Source organism: Cicer arietinum, chromosome 1, assembly GCF_000331145.2.
Source record: "Cicer arietinum cultivar CDC Frontier isolate Library 1 chromosome 1, Cicar.CDCFrontier_v2.0, whole genome shotgun sequence".
NCBI classification, from domain to species: Eukaryota; Viridiplantae; Streptophyta; class Magnoliopsida; order Fabales; family Fabaceae; genus Cicer; species Cicer arietinum.
Window position 1 is genome coordinate 50,086,450 of NC_021160.2, and position 23,310 is coordinate 50,109,759.

At 28.6% G+C, this 23,310-nt stretch overlaps 5 protein-coding genes and 1 non-coding gene across 12 annotated transcripts; 2 read left to right on the forward strand and 4 right to left on the reverse strand.

Moving 5' to 3' along the window:
* Nucleotides 1–5: 5 nt before the first annotated feature.
* TRNAR-CCU (transfer RNA arginine (anticodon CCU)) lies at nucleotides 6–78 on the reverse strand. The gene has a single exon. It is a non-coding gene; the product is annotated as a tRNA-Arg (tRNA).
* Nucleotides 79–565: 487 nt separating this feature from the next.
* On the reverse strand, nucleotides 566–2,590 carry LOC101509014 (rac-like GTP-binding protein RAC2). Its single transcript, XM_004487128.4, has 7 exons — nucleotides 2,349–2,590; nucleotides 2,097–2,184; nucleotides 1,889–1,998; nucleotides 1,743–1,806; nucleotides 1,563–1,627; nucleotides 1,283–1,348; nucleotides 566–878 (listed from the first exon to the last, which is right to left on the reverse strand). The coding sequence occupies exons 1-7, from the start codon at nucleotides 2,445–2,447 to the stop codon at nucleotides 780–782; spliced, it is 591 nt and encodes a 196-aa protein (XP_004487185.1). The 5' UTR covers nucleotides 2,448–2,590; the 3' UTR covers nucleotides 566–779.
* A 2,942-nt stretch (nucleotides 2,591–5,532) lies between these two features.
* On the forward strand, nucleotides 5,533–9,507 carry LOC101507851 (pentatricopeptide repeat-containing protein At1g06270). 7 transcript variants are annotated; one of them, XR_012162372.1, is made up of 4 exons: nucleotides 5,533–5,690; nucleotides 6,404–7,542; nucleotides 7,751–8,087; nucleotides 8,213–9,507. XR_012162372.1 is itself a non-coding variant. In XM_004487126.4 (3 exons), the coding sequence occupies exon 2, from the start codon at nucleotides 6,477–6,479 to the stop codon at nucleotides 7,491–7,493; it is 1,017 nt and encodes a 338-aa protein (XP_004487183.1). In that variant the 5' UTR covers nucleotides 5,533–5,690; nucleotides 6,404–6,476; the 3' UTR covers nucleotides 7,494–7,519; nucleotides 8,877–9,507. The 7 variants fall into 7 exon arrangements, 3 of the variants coding, with proteins under 3 accessions (XP_004487183.1, XP_004487184.1, XP_073222365.1); XR_003473946.2 differs by having other exon boundaries at nucleotides 6,404–7,519; XR_189315.4 differs by having other exon boundaries at nucleotides 6,404–7,519; nucleotides 7,787–8,087.
* On the reverse strand, nucleotides 7,773–9,211 carry LOC101508695 (senescence-specific cysteine protease SAG39). Its single transcript, XM_012716406.3, is given in 3 exon segments — nucleotides 7,773–7,865; nucleotides 7,867–8,369; nucleotides 8,746–9,211. Coding segments are annotated over 3 exon segments (1,062 nt in total).
* Nucleotides 9,508–11,032: 1,525 nt separating the features above from the next.
* On the forward strand, nucleotides 11,033–15,546 carry LOC101507538 (basic leucine zipper 34-like). Its single transcript, XM_004487125.4, has 5 exons — nucleotides 11,033–12,201; nucleotides 12,616–12,706; nucleotides 12,831–12,957; nucleotides 14,454–14,611; nucleotides 15,177–15,546. Exons 1-5 carry the CDS (start codon nucleotides 11,555–11,557, stop codon nucleotides 15,243–15,245), a joined length of 1,092 nt encoding a protein of 363 aa, XP_004487182.1. The 5' UTR covers nucleotides 11,033–11,554; the 3' UTR covers nucleotides 15,246–15,546.
* Nucleotides 15,547–18,986: 3,440 nt separating this feature from the next.
* On the reverse strand, nucleotides 18,987–20,107 carry LOC101507221 (RING-H2 finger protein ATL40-like). The gene has a single exon (XM_004487124.4). It carries the CDS (start codon nucleotides 19,997–19,999, stop codon nucleotides 19,280–19,282), a length of 720 nt encoding a protein of 239 aa, XP_004487181.1. The 5' UTR covers nucleotides 20,000–20,107; the 3' UTR covers nucleotides 18,987–19,279.
* Nucleotides 20,108–23,310: the final 3,203 nt, after the last annotated feature.

The window sequence follows — 23,310 nt, forward strand, 5'->3', positions numbered from 1 at the left end:
TTCAACGCGCCAGGTAGGGGTCGAACCTACGACTTTCTGCTTAGGAAACAGACGCTCTATCCACTGAGCTACAGGCGCTTCTATATTAGTTTATAGATTTGTAACAAACTATTAGTTTATTAAACATCTTCTACGAGCTAGTCTGATTTTTGTTCTGTATCTATAGCTTGATGTAATTGTTGCTGTTTAGGTGGGTTCAAAGTCCATAAAAAATTATAGTTGCTTAACCTTTCGGCCTTTGTTACAATTAAATGACAAAACTTAAAAGCTTTTTTTACAGCTTGTGAAAAGGATCTGAATCATATATTTAATTAATCACAACAATAAATAATGGTAGGAATATTAACCATCACTATTAATACTATATTTATATATTAAGAAATATTATTGGAATATAAAATTTGACATAAAATAGAACATAAATAAATCATATTTTTTTTTATAAAATGTCAAATTATTGTATGTGGTCCATTTTGAAAAGGATGGAATGGATTGAAATCCAATGGAGAAAGAGAAGGGATGTTAGATTTCTTTATTTAAAATCTTTAAAAAATATACTATGAAATATTGTGAGCAACATTAATGCTATTATTTCTTATCACAAAATTTATCATTGAATACGCAGTTACATATAACATAGGAACATCATTTTGGACCCATCAACAACAAAAAAAATACAAGAAAACGTAATGAAGGTAGAGTTTGAAATACATATGTTCAAAAGGCTGAACCGTACAATAAAATGTTACAACATGAATCAAGCATGGATTAACAACCAATTAAAGGAAAATACATGATCTGTTCTTCTTTCTTTTTTTCTTTGCCTTAGGAGGCTGCAAAACAACCTTGATTGCAGCATCAAACACAGCCTTCACATTCTGAAATAAACACATCAAATTAGACCAAGGCTAATAATTAAATATTTAAGGATTAAATATGATTTTACTTCTTGTAATTATAGTGTGTTTTGATTTTAATAAAGTTTTGTTTTGTTTAGATTCAATTTTTTAACTTGAAATAGATTCAATTCCTGCATATTAACAAAAAGTTGTTTTTAGTCTTTTAAGTGGCTCAATAAATTGATTTAAAAGACTAAAAAGCAATTACTTTTTAATTTGAAATAAAATAACCTTGAGAAACTTAAAAAAAATACTGTAATTGCATGTAATAAAATTATATTTAAAACAACATTTTTAAAGCAGACTTCTCTTGAACCTTGTTTAGACAAATCTAAAAGCTAGTATTAATTAGTATAACTGTATGATTATTAAATAATCAGAACCTGCTGAGTCTTGGAGCTGCATTCTAAGTACACAGCTGCACCAATTGCCCTTTTCAACTCTTCTCCCTGTCCATAAATTTTACATGATTTAATTGTACTCTAAAACAAAACCATAAAAAATTGGATAAGGACTTTACGGCAGTCACGCAATTAAGAAGATTTCGACCGTTGAACAAAAAATCATCAACTGTCGAAATTTTAAATTGCGTAACTGCAACAATTCTAATTCCTAGATTTTTTAAGTATAACCAAAAGACAGCTTTAGTTAGTAATGATTTGCCTGGGCAGTAGTAATTGGTGTAGCTCCAGGATGATCAATCAGATACTGCCTATCTTCCCTCAAATCTACAACCCAATATAAAATAAAAATCCAATTAATCATTTAAATTACCAAAGTCTAAACTTATAGCATAATTAATACCAAATTGCAAAGTAAGTTATATATATGTTTAGCTCCTACCAAGTTTGGTTCCCACAAGTACAATCGGTACAGTTGGTGCATAATGTCTCAGTTCAGGAATCCACTGCATACATAAAATTATCCCAAGTGTTAAATTTAATTATACCATATAATCACAATTCACAAAATGTGTCTCATAGTTATACCTTTTTAGAGATATTCTCATAGCTGGCTCTGCTCAGTAAGGAAAAGGCCAACAAGAACACATCTGCTCCTCTGTAACTCAAAGGCCTAAGCCTATTGTAATCCTCTTGTCCTTAATTTATAAACCCAAAATAAATTAGTAAAATTTTGAAAAAATAATAACTAACAAGAAATTAACAAAGTTTAAATTTTTAAAAGTGTTCATTTTACCAGCAGTGTCCCATAATCCAAGATTAACTGTGCTTCCATCAACCACAACATTTGCACTGAAGTTATCAAAAACTGTAGGCACATAATCCTTCAAAAAAATAACAATAAGAGAACAGCAAATTAAATTTAACATTTAATAAATTTCAACTAAGATCAATACAATCCGAACTGAACTCTAAACCACCAGAGTCTACTTTTCCTTAAAACATTTACATGTTAAAACAACAAAACATGATGTGTTATTTGTCATACCGTAGGAAATGTGTTGCTAGTATAAGAGATGAGCATACAAGTCTTTCCAACAGCTCCATCTCCAACAGTGACACATTTGATGAATCTTGCTGTACTCATTTTCAGATCCTTTTTTTTTTTCAAAGCTTATTTCCTCACAAAGCTTTCTCTACCATATTGTTGTTTCCATCACTCTATATTTCTTTCACTTGAAAATATTTGAACTAAAAGTAGAGCAATGAAAAGAAGAAAAAAGTGTTAAGTGATTTAGAAAGAGGTGTGAATTTGAAATTTGAATAGAAAAGGAGGGGAAGTGAAGCATTTAATAAGGCAAGTCCTATGGCACCAACTTTAGTGTGTCTCTTTTAGCTTGACCATTATTGCATTTTGTTTTTCTGTTTCTTTAAGGGGAAGGACAGAGTTTTAGATCATCAACAAAAGGAGTTGTTTGGTGTTGTAGTGAGTGGTGTTAGTTGGTTAAGTATTGTACAAGGGAGAGATTGAATAATTAGTACTTAGAATATCAACATTGTTTGGTTAATAGCTAACTACACAACAAAATCAGGATATAATTAATTTAATTCAATTACATATATAAAGAAAAAGTAAAGTTCATTGTAAAAATTTAATGTTTAGAATTTGAATAGAGTACAGATCAGAAGCACGGTATCGAGTTCTACAATTTACTAAAGAAAAAAATTATTAGAATTTAATTTGTTATTACAAAATCGATTTATAAAATGTATGATATCTATTTTTATAAAAAAAATTAGACTATTTTATTTCAATGTAGATAGATCTATACTATTAGGTTTTTGTATTAAGTTTAAGTGTTTAACTAATAGATAGAAAAATAAATTTATAAATTGAATAATATATCTTTATAATATTTTTTAAATCTTTTATCTATTTTGAATATATTCTTTTTAGTTACATGATAAAAAGAGAAAAAAGAAAAACTACACTCTTAAAACATCAACAAATAGAGTTGATGATAGGTAAGACAAATATTGATGAACAGAAAATAGTTATCTATTTTAAATATTTTAAATATGATAGTTGAGTTATTTTCCTAATAAAAATGTGTCCAGTTTCTAAATATTGGATTAATTGAAAATGGGTGGATTAGAAACTAAGTTCAAGGAAAAGTATTGATTTCCAAGCCACCATATCAATCAATGCTCAAATGATCAATTTTTGTTCAAGGCTATAGTGGATCTAATTTATGGGTTGGTTAGACTTATTGAAACCCCACAATGTGGTTTCATTTCAACTTTTTGGCATATAATCACACTATATACGCCTTAATAATATGTTGCATAGTACATTATGATTGAGTACCAACTGTAATTTCACTAATTTGTAGGCAACTAGGATTTTTTTCCTTTTAGTTTTTTTAAGAGAAAAACACTTGATTTATTGGTTATTATTCACATGGAAAAAAATATTGGAGTTCGCTCACTTTCTAATAATTATTATTTTTTTTTAAAATTTGTGTTCAATTTATCTACTAATAAAGAAAATAATAGAATCTCTTAAGTTTAATAATTGTCTATATTTATAAAAACAATAAAAATATAAAAAAGATTATTTTTAACAATTTATTTTTTCTCAGTTACAATGATTCGCTTTAATAATCTTAAAAATGAACACATATTATAGAAAATAAAAACAGAAAATATATTTCAGAGAGTAAATAGAATACATGAAGCAATTATAAACTTCTTTTGTTTCAAGCGGGCTAGACATTTAAATTGAGCTTTAACATGTTGAAAGCATTATCATATGAGTGAATAGTTATCTTAAGCTAGACAACAGCTCCAATAATTATAGTTTGATAATAATATGATTTAATATGAAAAGGTATAGTTCAACCCTGTTTTGCAAGTTAACTATAATTCTTTTGAACATATCTCATGATACAGAGTACAAACTAAACCCATATCCTTTTTAATAAAGAGCAAATCATGTCCCAATTGAAATTTAAGTTACCTGTAAAGCAATATGGAATTATTTCCTTTTCGGTGCACAGCATTATGGAGTTGTATTTAGTCATGACATTTTATTATTACATTATATTATAATACACACACAAAATTAAACTTTAACTCAAAGGTCGTAAACCCCTTATGTTATACTATAAGATATCATAAATAAAATATTTATAAGCAAAGATAGACCTTTTCTTCACAAACTTTAATATTCCATTTCATATTTGAATACAGAGAACAAAAGCAGCCATATGAAAATATTTGTGTGTATTAGTTGTTATTGCTACTCATGCGAATACATCATATGTGTGTATCTATTTCAAAATACGGACAAATAAACAAATACTATAATACATTGTCCAGATTTTATTAAATTGTCACTATTTTTATAGTACTTTCTGACTTGTCTTAAATATTGACATAAAGGGTTTAGACCATATGAAATGGTCTATCTAATCGATCAATTTTGGATTATGCGTTAGGATATTTTAGCTTACTAATCGATCAAAGTTTAATGTGTTATGAAAAATTTAAATTGAGTTTGTTGATTTCGATTCTTTTTTAATTTGAAAAAGGGATAATATAAGTGGTTTTGGTAGAGAAGATTTTACTTCATACTCATATACCTATATTTTAATAAAAATTCAATTTTTTTTTTTTTAAAACAAAAAAGTTAAATTTTATGTTTTTTTGGTATACTTTTGTGTTTTAAAAAGTTTAATTTATTTTTTCAAAACACAAAGTTTGAATTTTCTATAAATATTTGTGTTTCGAAAATGTTTTTTTTTATTTAAATTTTGCGGTACATGAACGTGTTTCAGAAAATTTGAAAAAAAATTTCAATAAAAAAATTTAAATTTTCTAAAAACATTTGTGTATTAAAAAACTTAAAAAAAAATCGGCAGACAAAATTCAATTTTTTAAAACACATTTGAATACTGAAAAACTTGAAACACAAAGTTCAAATTTTTTAAACACAAGTTTTTTGATGAATTTTTAAGTTTTTCCGAATTCAAATTGAATTTAGTAGTATATAATTAAAAAAAATACACAAAAAAAAATAGAACATATAGTTTGCATAAAATGTGAAGGTAGGAGAATAAGGTATAGAACGTGGGATAGGGGGTATAATGTTCAATTTTTGTTTTTGTACTATTTTGATAGTCCAGCCCACCCTAAAATGGAGTGAACCGAAATTTCCAATCCACCTTTCATTATGGAAAAATAAAAAGACATCTTTTGGTGCATTCAATTTTTTTTGTTCCATTTTTTTCTTTATTAAGATTTTTTTGTTGTTTTAGGCTTTTGCCGTCGCCACCAGCGGAATCTGAGTACAAAGGTTCGCTTTTTTGGAACCAATTTCACTCTGCAGGTACTTCTTCACACACCTCTTTTGCTTCGAATATCTAAATCTTCAATTTTTCACAAATGGGTATGCTACTAAAACCTTTTTATTGTACCACCCACAAACCAATCTTTGTTTTCTAATTTGAAAATAAAAATTGAAACTTTGGTTAGTTTTGTTATTCAGATGAATGATATTGCAGCTTAGAAGAAGGTCAAAATCCTTCTCATTTTATGGTTGACTTAATCCCCATTTGAAGCTCATTTTCTGATTTTGGAATTTATGGAGTATGAAAGAATTGATATCTATGGTTATAGCTTTTCTATTAAATTATATGCATATACCCTCAGTACATGATTGATTGCTTTCTATACAGTTGCATGTGTTGTGGCTAATTCATTCAAGTGAAACATAATGTTTATGCTTACTTATATGTTCATTGCTCATCATGGTATTGGTGTGTTTATTATTGTTAATTCATCATGGATGCTATACATTGCTATGAAGCTGTTATGTATTCTTAGTGATGATGTGTTGTATGGTAGGATGGATTTTTATTAGTTCATCATCATAGGCTTTTTTTTTAATTATATGCTTGGCTACTTGTATAATACTCATGAAAAAAAATGATATTTTATCAATGCTTGGCCACATTTTTGAATTTGTTCCTGTCTGTTTGTGACATAAACCCTCATCCCTTTTGCCTGTATTGAACCAATGAGTATTTTCCTGGGCCACAGGTGTCATTTTATCACATGTCATGAGGTGATCCGGTACTCTATTAATGGATCAAGACTGGTTATTGGATAAAAAATGCACCGTAGATTTGTTATTCGTTTCTTCTCTATTCTGAATCAATGTCCTTCGGTTCGTTTAGTCTCGTCTTCACCGCAAAAGCTTGAACAGGCTATTAGAGCTGAAGTAGAAGCCAAAAACTATGTTAAAATTCCTGATTTGTTTTCCGTTGAGTTGTCCAAATCCCAAAATTCAAATCCTTTCTCATTTTTATCTTCTTTTCCACAGAACTTACAAGTGCAAATTGTTGATGAAATGTTGCAGTCTTTTATACCTATCAGACCACGCTATAAGCCCCAGCTAGCCTATTCCTACCTTCTTTCCTACACCCTCCAAAGTTCTCATCCACTTCCTCTTGCACTTGCTGTCCTACAACGGACTCTACGTTCTGGTTGCTTACCAATTCCTCAGACTCAACTTCTCCTCTCATCTGCTTGGTTGGACCGGCGATGTCTGTCTCATTCGGTAGCTAATATTTTACTTGAGATGCAATCAATTGGATATCATCCCGACTGCGGTACCTGTAATTACCTACTATCGTCTCTTTGTGCCGTTGACCAGCTAGTTGAGGCAGTTAATGTCCTGAAGGGTATTGGTGGAGCAGGATGTATTCCTGATTCAACTAGTTACGGAATTCTAATTGGTGCTATGTGCAAAGTCAGAAGGACTGCCGACGCACAAGATTTAATGAAGCAAATGGTGGTGAAATACGGGTTGACCCCGGATCATGGAACAGTGGTGAAAGTTTTGGCAGCATTACGGGCGAACAAGGAGATATGGAAAGCTGTTGAGATTATTGAGTTCCTGGAGATAGAGGGTAACTCTGTCGGATTTGAGAGTTACGAGTTAGCGATTGAAGGTTGCTTGGAGACACGTGAGTATGTTTTAGCTGGAAAGGTTGCTATGGGGATGACAGAAAGAGGTTTTATACCATATATCAAAGCGAGGCAGAAGATAATTGATGGTTTGGCCAGCATCGACGAATGGAAGATAGCTTGTGCTGTAAGACAAAGATTTGCAACGCTTAAATCTTAGCTGTTAAATAATTTATAGTGAGCCAGGTACAATTCCTAACGCTGAACAGGTTACTATTTTTCTTGCTATTTTGATAATATTGTGGATTTTTCTTCACCATGTTGTTCCTAATTTCTGCTCCATAAAATTTTTCCTAGTCTACCTATTTGCATATTATTAAATTCACTCCAATAGTTGCTTTATCTTCCTAAAACCTTTCATAAATAGTGTAAACAATCTTTCTTGAGCTTACATCTTTCATTTTACAACCACAACAGGTAAATTATCCTAGCATGCTGTTTAATGCTTGACAGGGTAGGTAGCATCCATGGCAATGCCGCAAGTGCCATCTTTATCCTTAGTATCGCGCTTCAACCTAACATAACCAGATTCACTCACCCCAGTCATTTGTCCATGAATTCTTCACAAGCCAATACTTTTCACCACTTTCTTCTCCATAACCAACTATAGTCATGCCATGATTGAGGTCCTTTCCATAACTTCCAGAGAAGATACCTTTTGAATAAAATTGAAATGCATAACCTCCAGCATCAGTTGCAACGGAGACAGGCTGATGAGCAACTGCAGCTTTTAGCATTTTCTCATTGCAAGCAGGTACACTTTCGTAGCCGTTTACTGTTACAACATGGTTTTTAGCTTTGGCCTTGTTACAGTTATCATCTGTTCCTTGATAAGGATAATCTTTAGAAGTGTCCAGCTCTCCATGTTTTTTTATGTAGGTGAATGCTATGTCCATGTCGCCACCTTCGCAGCCTTCGTTCCCACGTTTAGTATCCCAATCTATCAGCTGTTCTTCTGACAGAGAAACCAACTTTCCTGTTTTTATCTTGTTGATGCCTTCCAGAGCTGCCACTGCTGAGAATGCCCAACAACTTCCTGCATCATGTTTAATACCATCATGTCAGTTCAAAACATAAATTTTTCGAAAATGTTTAATCATAATCTTTAGCTAGCTAACTCCCGCGTTAGATAAACATTAGAAGACTTCAAATATATTTAGATATAACTTTTAGACTAATTTCAAGCAAAATTTACTATAAATCAAATTTTTAATATATATATATATATATATAAACAATATACTATAAAGCAAATTTTTAAATGACTGCAATCTTCTACAACTGAATTGTAACAGTTAAGGATCCTGGTTCGTGTATGTATGTGTGTATATTTTACTTGCTATATTAGCAGCTAAACTATGTAATATTTGAGAGAATGAATAAACTTGATTTGCAATAAACTTTATCACTACTGCCTTGATCTTTGACATGTGTAACCGCACCTTCCTTCCTCCAATCTATGCTTTTTGGCACATCCCCATGTTGGTGATACATGAATTCTGTCTCTACACGCAACCGCGGTACATAACCCTGATACTGATAGGTGCTTTGGAACTCTTCATTTGTAAGATCTGCAAACCTGTTGGCCGGCGGGAGCTTGTAAGAATAGTTTTGAGAGTTGTAGAACTCTATAAACTGAACATTTGATTGGTAAATGTCGAAACAAACTTTAAATTTTTCTCCGTCTCTGTAATGTCGTCCGTGCCCTTTCAGCTAAGTTTGATACCTCTACTTCACGACTTCCGGATCAGTTGAAATATTTGTGTGCATTGCAGGACATGCACTTGCAGTTATCCATAGATTGCACAAGACAACAAGGCTTAATGTTATAGTTGTCGTCATGGCTGGGTTCTTATAGTATATGGGGAATGACAGCATTAGTTAGCATGCATTGATATTTATTATATCATAAACAATATATATTAGTTCTTAATGTCTTGTTTATTTTTATTTATTTATGCATGTCGATTTCTGTTTAGATTTTAGAGACATTTCCATTGCATATTTATTTACTTGCGAGTTTTTGCAAGACAAGATTTATGTATCTTCATGATCATAATTAAGACGTACGTACAGGTCTTGTTAAGCATTTCCACAATTTGAGCAGTTTAATTTGTTGTGAACGATTTGGAATGTACATGTAGACTAGAAAAAAGTTTATTTATTATATGGTCTATGCTGATAATGTCTTGCACTATTTGAAATTACCTTGACAAGAATCTCATTTTTTGTTCTTTCTAAATATTAGTATTTCTTAAAGTTAGTTAACCTCATAAGTTTTTGGTTATTAACTTCAAACCTTTCCATAATTAGAGGTTTGGTGCTTGGCGCTTTAAAGTATAATTTTCAATAAAAAAGATTAATAAAGTCTTTGGCAGAAATCTTGCCAAGCGATTGTTATAGAATTCCACAAAATCCTTTGAAAAGAAAAACTTTAGTCAGGTCTATTTAGAAAAGTCTGGCTTGATCTGGTTCTAACATGGACTAGTTTGTAAGGCGTAAGTTTTTGTAGGTCAATCGATTGAATTCAACTATAGGAAATATATATCTCTTGCAGACCAAAACTCTATTTTCTTTAGTATACTCCTCTCATTGCATCAAATGTTACTATAGTACAGCTCTTTAACCGTATTTATTGCAAATTGAACAAATAACTCCACGTCCCTTGCTATTTGATCTTATGTTTTATTTTATGAGTACATGTTAATAATGGTTAGTAATTATAAAAAAATCAATCATTCGTATTTCAACTCGTGGCGTTTCAACTCATACCACTAGACTACGAGTATATTTAAGCTACAAACTCAAGCTTTTTGATAGTTTATAACAAGAAATTCCACGAAGATGCTCTTAATGATGATTGTGCAATGTCAAGGTATTTTTTCCTTATAAAACTACATGAATTCGTGTTAAGATAAGATGAAAGAAGAAGGTACTAAGAAAGACATATATGCACATCCACAACCACAAAGGGAAGAAGCATATACCCTACATGTGGGAATGGTCTGGGGACAAAGCAAAGAAAGCATATTAGTGCATGGAAACAATTCACATGGGAGCATAACATGATCTTCACAAGAAGGCCTCACTTTTTCCTCTCTTTTCACAGCTCATACCCCATATACCACGAGGTCGCATGTACAATTGAATTCTACCTATATATCTTAAATTACTCTACCTATAGTTAGCTAAGCTTTCTAATGAAAAAAATGATTAATGTAACACGTCGCACCCCATGCATCAGATCAACACCACTACACCTCTTTATAAATACAATATCTTATGCACATGGATTTTGTTATCTCCTCTTAGTTAAAGATCACAAACCCATATGATTTCACTATTAATCACTAACCCCCTTAAGTGGGGTTGTCTTTCCTTTTGTCTTAGAGACATATCAATCATCAATCTTTAAAAATTTAACTAGAACGTGGACACGATTCTTTGGAATCAAATCAATTACCTAATTCTGTTTTCATATCTTAATTTTGGTGACTAGATATGCATCTCATTTTCCTTTTATTTATTTTTTCTATAAATAATTTTTCTTTAACAACTTAAAATGTACCTAAATTTGTTAGTAAATAACTAGAGTACTAATAATTGAAGTTGTTAACATAGCAAAATAGTTATAAAGGGGAGTTATATATAAGAAAAGATAATTATAAGAGCATGTGACTAAAGAGAAGGTCACAAGGGCACGTGGTGGCTGATTCCCACTAGTTATTAATCCAGTGGCGACTTTCCAGTAACACCGTTGAGTCCCAAATCCCCCAACCCTTTCTCCCAGCTGTTCATAGCTGTCCATTCCCTCCCCATCCCCATGTGACCCTACTACACAAAATATACCATACCCTTCAATATTCATTCATAATTAAATATTTAAACTATTTTTTTCAATTCAAAATTATTTCACATCAAAAAATAAATAACTTGATGATTATGTTTTTTAATTAATTAACTTGTTTTAATTATTTCTGTCTTTGCCTTTCTTCCCTCTAACATTCCCCTGTGGTTTCTGGAGATATACATATTTATATCAAAGGGTTGTGTTAGAGGGTCATCATTTTCATATATTTCTTCTCTCTCTCATTCACACATTGTATATTTCAATTCATGCAATATACAATGTGCATATATATATAGTAGATAGCATTTGTAAACAACATCATTAACAAAACAAAAAAACAACAATCCTTGTTTGTTTTATAACTCTCTCAAATGGCACAATTGCCTCCTAAGATCCCAAACATGTCACCAAGTTGGTCAGATTTTTCCACTCATCAAAATTATATGCCAACACCAATTTCAACCATGTTACCATCCAATAATATTGTCAATACAAATAATTATTATCATAATCATCAACATCAACATCAACATCAGAACCCTTCATGGGTGGATGAGTTTCTTGACTTCTCATCGGCAAGGCGAGGCGCTCACCGAAGGTCGGTGAGTGACTCAGTCACCTTCTTAGAAACACCTATGATCGACGATTGTCGACGTGGAAAACACGGTGGAAACAACGATGACAATGAGTTTGATAAATTTGATGACGAACAATTAATGTCCATGTTCAATGATGATATATCAGGTCTTCACATGCCACCAACTTTGTCTTCCTCAAACCCTTCGAGTCCTTCGGATCAGAACTTCGTCAATGATGATCAGAAAAAGATAAACAAACAAGAGAAGAAAGAAAATGATTTGGAGGATCAAAAGGAAGTGGAAGAAGATGAAAAACAATTGAAAAATGAACCTGATGAGGTTGAAAGCCCATGCAAACAAGAAAATTCACAGCCTCAAAATAACAATAACAATGTTACTTCTTCTAATGATAGAATTACTGATCCCAAGAGAGTCAAAAGGTAATCATCAAACATTCATATATATACTTTTAACAAAAACTAAATACAAACAAAAAAAAATTGTTTCTAATTTGATGTATGTTAACACTTAATTAGGATGAAATTAAAAGCAAATTTTATATTTTTTTAATTGATATAAAATTCAACTTTTTTTATTAGTATATTATCATGTTTAGATATGCATAATTTTCACGATAAACTTGCAACGACCACATGACACAATTTTGGAGAATGTGTTCTTACTTCAATATGTAGATTTCTTTTGTAGGCATAATAAATTGTTGATTAGTTTTTATACATAACTTTTCCTTATAATTGAAATTTTGATAGAAAAATGTTGTTCTTCAAAATCAATAATATGGTTTGTTTCTATGAACTAACTTTTTTTATTATTTTATTTGTATGATGAATCAGAATCTTGGCAAATAGGCAATCAGCACAAAGGTCACGTGTGAGGAAGCTGCAATACATATCCGAGCTTGAGAGAAGTGTAACTTCATTACAGGTTAGTTTGTCACGTATTGAGTTTTTTTTTTACATAGCATAAAATATGAAAATTTGATGTGTACTAACTATAGAAGAAATAATGATTGACTTCTTTTTTATTATTTCGTTGACCAAAATTGAAGGCGGAAGTTTCAGTGCTTTCTCCACGGGTAGCATTTTTGGATCATCAACGTTTGCTTCTAAATGTTGACAATAGTGCTCTCAAGCAAAGAATTGCAGCCCTTGCTCAAGACAAGATTTTCAAAGATGGTAATTTTCTTTCTTTACTATTTAATTGGATAATTTAATTTAATAATAATATTATTATTATTAGTTAGTGAACTTATGAGGATAAGAAAAGGACTTGTACTAGTACTTTTCAATTGACGGTTCTGTAGTCTTAATGAGACCATGACATGTCAACCATGAAATGACAAAAATAAAAATGGATAAAACACACTAATATAAGCTATACCATTGGAGTAAAATATAAGGTTTTTGAATAATTTCACTTATTTATAACTAACTAATAAATAATAAAAGGAAAATATTATCTGTTAATAACTTATTTTATACAATATATTTATTTCATTAATTTATAAGGGACAAGCTAATTATGAGACTGCACACAAAGTTCTATTGAATTTAGTGAGTGGGTTTGCATGCACGCCTATTTATGTACTTGTCTATCATCATGTGCCGTGTCTCAAAGTAGTTAATATTCACTTCATATAATGCATGTTTCTAGTTTTGTTTTTCTTAATTATTTGGATTCTAAGAGAATGGTGTCTTTTTAATTAGAGTTAAATAAAAAATAATTAATGATCAAGTTGAATAAAAAGTAATTACTAGTTGTTTTTAATTAGAGTTAAATAAAAAATAATTAATGATCAAGTTGAATAAAAAGTAATTACTAGTTGTTTTTAATTAGAGTTAAATAAAAAATAATTAATGATCAAGTTGAATAAAAAGTAATTACTAGTTGTTTTTAATTAGAGTTAAATAAAAAATAATTAATGATCAAGTTGAATAAAAAGTAATTACTAGTTGTTTTTAATTAGAGTTAAATAAAAAATAATTAATGATCAAGTTGAATAAAAAGTAATTACTAGTTGTTTTTAATTAGAGTTAAATAAAAAATAATTAATGATCAAGTTGAATAAAAAGTAATTACTAGTTGTTTTTAATTAGAGTTAAATAAAAAATAATTAATGATCAAGTTGAATAAAAAGTAATTACTAGTTGTTTTTAATTAGAGTTAAATAAAAAATAATTAATGATCAAGTTGAATAAAAAGTAATTACTAGTTGTTTTTAATTAGAGTTAAATAAAAAATAATTAATGATCAAGTTGAATAAAAAGTAATTAATAATTAAGTTAGAATTTAAAATCGAGTTTTCTTAAATAATTCATAGAAACTATAATTTTGTGGATTTTATCAAAATTATAGTACTTAAAGGAAAGTGATTTAGGTGGTAGTAATAAAGTTATTAACAACGTGTTTTAATTTTCTAAAACTACCCTTATATTTAATGGTTTTATAATTTCCCTATCTTACTTACTTCTTGTACTCTTTGAACCAATCCTCATAAAAGATAGATGATTTTTTCTTTTTCTTTTCCATGTAAAATAAATATTTTATCATGAAAAAAATAAAAAAGAATCTTATTAAAAAGACAAATAAATCTAAAACAAAAGTCTTATACATATATTTAAGGTTAACAAAGCTTCCAATATTGTAATTATAATGATGTATTTGCATGCAGCTCATCAAGATGCACTGAAGAGGGAAATAGAGAGACTAAGACAAGTATATCATCATCAAAACCTAAAGAATATGGAAAATGCTGCAGGGTCACCCTTACCATCCCCATCACAAACGCCAATATGTGATGCTCACACAGAAAAGGAACAACTTCTCAATGTATGAACTAAGTAGTTAATTAGCTAGTGTATAAGTAACATCATTCTGTGATTCTTTTATTTTTATAAAAAGAAATTGCAGCATTTTTTACAAGAGAAATCAAGGAAAGGAAAAATTATTGAGAGAAAAAAAAAATAGCAAAAGTTTTCTTTATTTATGTAATTGTATTATAAACACTACTAAATTGGATGGTGTCAAAATGTCATAAGATACTCTTGAATTGTTAGGTATTTGGTGAGAATTTTTATTAGTGAATTCATGGAACAAAACTACGTGCATATATATATTTGGAATCACATTGAATTTATCAAATGACTTGTGATTTTATTAAAAATAAAAAATATATATAAATATATTTTAATAAAATTATAATTACACAGTATGATTTTGTTAAATTAATCCTTAATCGAAAGATGCAAAGAATAGAGTGGAGTCACGTTATTGGAAGATGTGGTAGTACTATTAGTAGTAGTAGGGTTCTGTTATGAAACAGAGGAAGCATGTGATGTGTTTTTTACTTTAAAAGAAAGGGACCACACTCAAAGTTTGCATGATTGGAATGCAGGGAAACACATGTGCTGCAGTGGCATCAAAAGAAAGGTTGGAAGAAACAATTGTGTCTGCTTTAACTTGATTTATAATAATATTGTTAAGATTGGATGGAGAGAGCTATCATGTTTGTTGATGATTCTTTCACTTCTTTAATTCCTTTTGATTAATTATTTTCTATTATTATGTTTTTGTTTTATGATTTTCATAATCCATATTTGGAAAACAAAGACATGTGGTTTTGTGTAGGAGTGAGTGAGTGAGTGTGATGGATCAGTTATGTAATCATTTTATTTAACATTAATTAAAAAAACCAAAATGTAAATAGTCACTTTGACTCAATTCACGCTGTACAGATATATAAAGGAGGAGTTTTAACTGTTTCACGAATTTCTATGTATCATATCATATATTATACTTTCTTATAAGAGAGAGGAATATGGAAATTTTGGCAAAGGACAATGTAAAACTATGCCATGATAGGATTCAGAAAAAGTATTGTGAGTTTATAGTTGACAATAATTAGTTGATTCCATGATTGGAATATGATTGTCAATTTCAACTTAGAATATGCAACTAAATATGAATTAATTAAATTTAATATGTAATGAGTTGAATTTTATTATTATTTATAAAGTACGAATCATGACATATTACGTAGATAATGAAAAAAAGTTAAATGTATTAAATAAATTAATATTTTGTTGAACATATATGTATCAAATACTGAGAAAATCTTATTAAAAGTGAGAGTAATAAATAAGAGTTGATGTGAAGTCGAAATGTAAATGTATTTATGAATGTCTAACCTCAAAATAGATTTAATAGAATTAGTTTCGAAGTAGACAATACTACTATTTTTAGGTTTGATTTATTGCTGCTGTTAGTGGCTGTTATGATTATGACATTTACTCTGGCATGAATGTGACGTTTTAAGATTTCTACTCATCTTGTCTTCTTCATTAACTCCTAATTGCTAATTGCTAATTGCTTTGAGTGGATTAAAACATTATCGATCTCCATTTGTAATAAAAAAAAACAATGTAGATGGAACTGGTTCTGCAAGATTTGGTGTTCTGGTTAGGAATCATTTTGGTAAATGGCTTTTTGGTAATAAATTGTATGCTTAGTGGTAGTTATCTTCAAAGGTTTGTCGGAGTTTATATGGTTGAATTGATGATTGAGATTATGAGATAAATGCTTGAGACTGCAAAATGATTCAACGTGAGTTTGTTTGTTTAATTTTTTTTAACGTTATTTTGATTTTATTCTTTTAAAAGCTGACTTTTATCATAATTTATTTTAAAATATTATAAATTATTTTAAATTTATTTGTTATTAGTTAAAAAAGTAATTTTGATATTCAATAATTTAAATATTTATTATTAGATATTTTAATATGATAATTTTTTTAAAAAAATTATCCTTTAAAAATATTGTTTATGAAAAAGTCTCAAAATAGTTTTTCATTCTAATTATTTTTTAAAATTTAATTATCCAAAAAACGTTATAACATATAAGTGAAATACTTACAAAAGTATTTTACAATAAACATTTTAAATTAATTTTTTATTAAAAATTATTTTTCAAAAAATTATTAAAATTATTTTTAAAAAAATCCATAATTGATTTTGAAGATCCATGTCTCTTTATAACCCTAGTGTCTGAATTCATTAGTTAATTTTGTCTCTTCATCCATAATTTCATATTATGGGCGTGCATTTTACAGCGCTTGTGTTAAAAAGCGCTCTAAAAGCAAACTCATAACTCATATAATGGGGTGCATGTTACAGCGCTTTTTTGAAAAAGCGTCGTAGAATGTGCATAACAAGCGCGCGTTATATTTACCTGTTTTATAGCGCTTTTTTAAAAGCGCTGTTGTATCATTTACAGTGCTCGATTCCACAGCGCTTGTTTTTTTAAAAAAACGCTGTAAATGAATTAAAAAAAACACTGTAAAATGCAGTTTTTCGCATAGTGAATCTATAATTAATTAAAATAATTATGTTCGTTTATTATCTTTTCATTTAACTAATACATTGAAGATTTAAATAGGCTATTTAACATGGAAATATCTTCACGTCTAGATAAAAACATAAGAGTAATACATGAAAATATTAATTTCAATCTTGAAATTTCTAAAATATAAACTAATGGTGTATGAAACAAAGAGTTGTTGGGCTTATAAGTCAAAGTCTGCCGTCCTTAAACTAAATCGAAACAGAACATTTTTTTTTGTTACAATAGAGGCGAAACATGGCATTTTTTTGTTGGTATAATGAAATCAGGCATATTGATCATAATACTAATGGTTATATACAAAAAAAAATTTGGGTCTGTTGGTTACATACATATTTTAAGTTAAAAACAATATGAAAAGTACATAAACATATTTGTTAGAAAAAATATTTCAGACATCAAAATTTGATACGCGACAATATGAATACATTTTTTTATTTTATTATCTCTTTGGATCAAGTTAACATTAATTTTAGTTGTATTTTATATATGTCTAAGATAGGGTGTTTAAATTTTGTGGTTAAATTGTTAAGACTTGAAATAAATACATCGATGAGAAAAATTTAGAATCCGTGAAAATTATCATGTGAAATTTCAAAATAGCCTTTTCAGTATTTAGATAATACTTAAATTCATTTGAATTTTTTTTCAGAAAAATCAAATATTAAACTTTTTACTCTAGGTTTTTTTTTTTTTTTTTAATTTTAATTTTTGGGAAATCCATAAAGAAATTACTTCCAAATATTTCAATTTTGAAACCTATTTATAATAATCTAGTATTGAATTTTTTACTCAAATTTTTTAAATTTTTGAAAAATCCAAAATTTCATTTTTTTTGAAATTTATTTAAATAGAAAAAGTTTAGCCACAATCAAGTTGTGGTCTAACCAGTCTAATCAAGGATAAATTCAAAACAAAATTTAATATTTTTTACAAATTTCAAATCAAGAAATTAAAAAGTAAAATAAATAAATTACAAAAGGGGTTTTTCTTATTTATTATGAAATGCAAAAAGGTAAAATAAGATATTTGTTAAATTATAGGTGTATGCATGACTATATGGTATTGAGTAAAGAATATATTTTTGTATGATGCTCAACATCACCATACACCTTTTGTGGTCATCACACTCTCTGCCAAACAAAGCTCCACATTTCTCTTCTTGCCATAATAAATCTCACACGTATAAGACTCTTTTACTCTAAAATTAAATATATAACAAATATTTAAAAGAGCTTGATTTTTAAGTAAATATATTAATTTTTTAATATAGTTTTTGATTATATTTTATTCAAGATAAATGGAGTACTATGTTTTAAATTCTTTAAAAAATAGATGAACCAGCATAGTAAAATTTGAGAGTTCATAATGCCTTTTATGTTGGTCCATATCAGAGGGACCAATAAACTAGATGAAAATACTACTACCAAATTTGATAAAAACAAGTATCATAAATCCGAGATTCCACCCACTCAATTGTTACCTTATACAACATTTGCATGAGCAAGTCAACACAAATCCCAAATATTGGGACCATGATTCTCGACTTTCCCCGCCAAATTAGTTCATTTATGCCCCGATAAAACAAAACAAAACCTTTTTACAAAAAAAAAAAAAATTTAAAAAGAAAAAATAATCATCAGTTGTTAAACATTTGCTAAGCTTACATTCACATGGAGCAACCACCTAACCAGCCCATATTATATACTACTTGTAGCTAGCATTCGTTTTATATTACGTTAACCCACGTTACCAAACACCAAATCCTTTCTCAAAACTAAAATATTAATATAAGATTGCTCAAATTCAACACCAAAACCAAAACCGCTCATATTTTGACTAACTTGTACAGAAAATTTCAAAATTACATCATCAATTTTTCGACCCCTTTCTCCTAGCATTATCTACTACCAATTATGGCAAAACAATATACGATGTCTCATTAATAACAAATCAATAATAATAATTAATAACCACTACCATCATTTTAAATTGCAATATCTATAATTGGGATCATAATATTACGAACATTTTCGCAATATATATAAAAATTTGCAGTTAAATTCTAATGACAATTGTAAGTACAATTTAAATATATAATTATTGTCTCTCTAAATCATGAGGAAGAACAATATCATCACAAGCACTAGAAGGTTGGATTCTCCTAGAAGATCTTTCTCTAGTAAGAATTCTCCGAAAAGAACTCAACCGTGAAATATTTTTGGGAGACCCACTAACACCACCATCCGACGTACCTTCCGAAAGTGGTTCAAATTCAAACAAAGTGGGACCCTCACGTGGATGCGGTTCAAGCCGCGGTTCAACCTTGGTTCGACAAACCGGACACGTGGACTTGGAAGCTAACCACGTATCAATACAACCGACGTGGAAACTATGCTTACATTTCGGAAGCAACCTCAAAATTTCATCATCCTCAAACACACTCAAACAAACAGAACATTCAACAACATTGGAATTTGAAACATGGTTGTGTTGTTTTCTTTTGAAGATGAAAGTGGGAAGAGAGTTGATGAGTGAAGGGTCGAGTCCGGTGTTTTGCTGTTCGGCGAGTTGAGCGTGAGCTTGAGCTACGGTGACGCTGAGGTGGTGAATGGCGGCTCTCCGGCGAGCTTGACGGCGGAAAATGAACTTGGCGTAGAGATGAAGAGCGAACACTAAAATTAATACTAGTGATAAAGAAACTATGGCGGTTAACAATATTTTTTTGTTGAAATCGTTGTTATGATCACCATGGGAATTCCCGAATGGATAAAAGTTATTATATCCATCATGGTTTCGATCGTCATCGAAGTTATTCATATTTTTGTGTGTGAGATAGGAAATGAAGAAATATTTAAGGTTTGGTTTTTCTTTGGTAAATGAGTATTTGACTTGGGTTGGTGTTGTGTGAAATGCGTGTTGTGAAGTCAAGAATAATGTGGCAAAGTCTCTATAATGTCTTTTCTCGTTGTGACTATAAAAGTATGTGACGATTTTTTATTTATTTTAAAAGTATGTGACCTTAAATAACAAGAAACTCCCAATTTTTCAAGTGTTTTGACCGTTGAATGTTGACGTTTAAGTGGTATTATGGTAAAATTAATGGGAACGAGGAAGTTGTAGGCGACTGTTACTTGTTTGATAGTTAGACTTGAGATCACTACAACTATATGAAAGGAAAAAATGTACTAGTTAATTGCCATGAATATTGTAGTTATTTACTAGCTAAGCATAATTTGTTAGGATAAATTGATAATGGAAATTTGGGTTTGAATTCTATCTAAAACAATTTCTATTTCTCGATCTAATTTTAAATTATTAGAGATCAATTGTTTCAAATATTGAGGGTTAAATCAAAAGTGTATCTTTTATAAAAATGATGAAAGTTATAAAATTTTATATGTTATTTAAAATTGTTTAGTTATTTGCTTGAGTAAGAAATGATAAAAATATTGTAAAATGAATAATTTAATGAAAGGAAACATTATAAGAAAATAAATATTTAAAAACTTCTCATTTTCATTATATATAAAAATGTTAAGATCAAATGACATTGTGGTGTCAAACATCAATGGTGGATTTATAACTTTCAATATTCAATTATTTATATTATCAATATAAAATATTTTATATTATCAAGATATAATAATCATTCAAATGTATGATTTTAAAAATAAACATTAAATAATTTAAATAATTTGACAGTTATGATTTACTCGTAATATAAATAATATCTTTATGATGTTAGTATATATCAATTAAATTCATTATTTAATGTCATGTTATTTTTATATTTAATTATTTTAAATAAATTTAAATTTTGAATTAATTTTTCCAGGACACCAAATAATTTACCTTCCATAGGCGTAAATCATAAATCAATGTTTTCTTCTTAATAGTTTTTTAATTTTGTTCTTTCACGTGTTAATTTTGTATTTTTGAAATCTTGGAGCTAATGTGAACAAAATCGTTTAATTATATAAATGCAAACGCAATTAATCTATGCATCTAAAAAAGAAAAGGAAAGTAGGGACTCGTTGTGAGTTGACTTTGAATCCTTAAGTTCATAAAGTATCGCCCTCCACGTTACTATTACTAAAATAAGAAAATTATGAAATTGATAAATTATAATAGAGATTATGTCTATCGTGATCATACTTAAATAATATTTAAAATTCTAGGATATTAATTGTTATTTTCTTTATAAGGTGTAAAATAGTAATTTAAATAACACCGACTTAATCAAAATAAAAGAAAATAAATATAATAGATATAAATATAATTAATTTAAAATCTTTAGTTTCAACTTCAAAAATTATTTATTTTTTAATTTAATCAAAGACGTGTAATAATTAATTATCTAGATGATTCTTAATTATGAGATTGTATGACATGTTATTTATAATATGTTGCATCATCATTTGTTTAAGTTCAAAAATATGAATAACTGATCAAAATTATCGAATTTTAAAATACGAAAATCAATTCCATAAATTGATAAAAATAGAGAAACAAAAACTACAATTTAATTTATTAACTTTTGTGAATACAATAGATATATTAAAAATGCTATGAATGTACGTAGAGTATATTACTAACATTATTATCCTAATCATAATAATATTTACATTTTAGATTAAATAACATTAACGTATGACTTGTAACAAAAAGTAAGATATGAAAAATTTATGTTAATAAAAAAGGTTTTAGTCTTAATTAGATAATGGGTCAGACCCAATTACAACAAGCAGAATAAAGGCCAGAGCCCAAAAACAGCAAACAAACAAGGAAATTGAATTAAGCCCAAAGGGAAATTGAGAAAATCCTATAAATATTATACAGAATTGTATTTATGTCCTTTTTTATATTAAATTATGTGTTCCAGTAACATTTCAAAACATAGAGGAAGATAATGGAAACAACGATGTCCAAAATTTCAGAGCCGTTCCATATTTTAATGCTCGAAGATGAAGAGAATGATAAGAGAAAGTGATGAGTGTTTTAGATTATAGGGGAAAACAATGTATAAACAAGAACACGGAGTTATTTTTTTTATGTAATGGTTGGTTGTTGGTGTTAGTCACACGGGAGGTTAGTGTGAAGTGAAAACTAGAGGCTGTATCTGTATCATTTGATTAAGTATGAGGAAAGGTAAGTGTAATTTTTCCTACATTTATCTAAGAGTAGATATTTCAATAAAATTCGTACTCCATCATTTATTGTGATGTGAATATGTAATATCAATTATTATTGATTTGTTTATTGTTTCGGCTTTCAAGAGAAAACAAATTCAAATTAATAAAAATAGTTGATTTTGTTCTATTTTTGCTATTTTTTTATAAAAATTAAAATAAAATTAAAGTGATCAAGGACGAACTAGTTTAGTTCGATTCAATCGTATTGGTATTTTTTAAAATTCCTTAAAAAATAACTTTTTTTAAATATTAGATTTTTTATATTATTAAAACAAGTATATAAACTACAATAAAAAAAATAATACTACAAAGTATGAAAATACTTTCTATTTTTTAAGATAATATTATTGTTATAGTGTAAATTCTGAATTTATTAGAATCACATTTTCTGAAAATAATTTGGTTAAAGTAAAAAATAATATAACTACTAATATAGTGTGAAATCCAATAAATAATAATAAAATACAATTATTTAAATTAAATCTAAGATGATCGATTTTGATATTAAATGTTCATTCAAATTCTAACACCTAAGGAAAAGGGAGTATAAGTGGTAATTTGAAGGACAAGTTTAATTATGAAGTATTAGACTGGATTTTATTTAGTTTTTTCATAAATGAGTAAATAAAACTTAATAAAAAATTATTTCAATAAAGATTAAAACTCGAATTATCTTAAACAAATCGTAAAATTGAATTTCATTAATGAATAGAACATAAAATATCGGTAATGAGACTCTACTAGAACATAGAATAGAATAGCAAAATCAATTTTCCAATTCAATTTTCCACATGCTAACGTAGTCCAGTACGAAATTCAAACTAATGGACCAGCAAATTGTTTATTATTAGCCGTCCTATACTCTTATTATTACTACACATTCACCCCCCATTAAATTTCTGATATTGTTCAAATCGACATGCAATATATAATCAA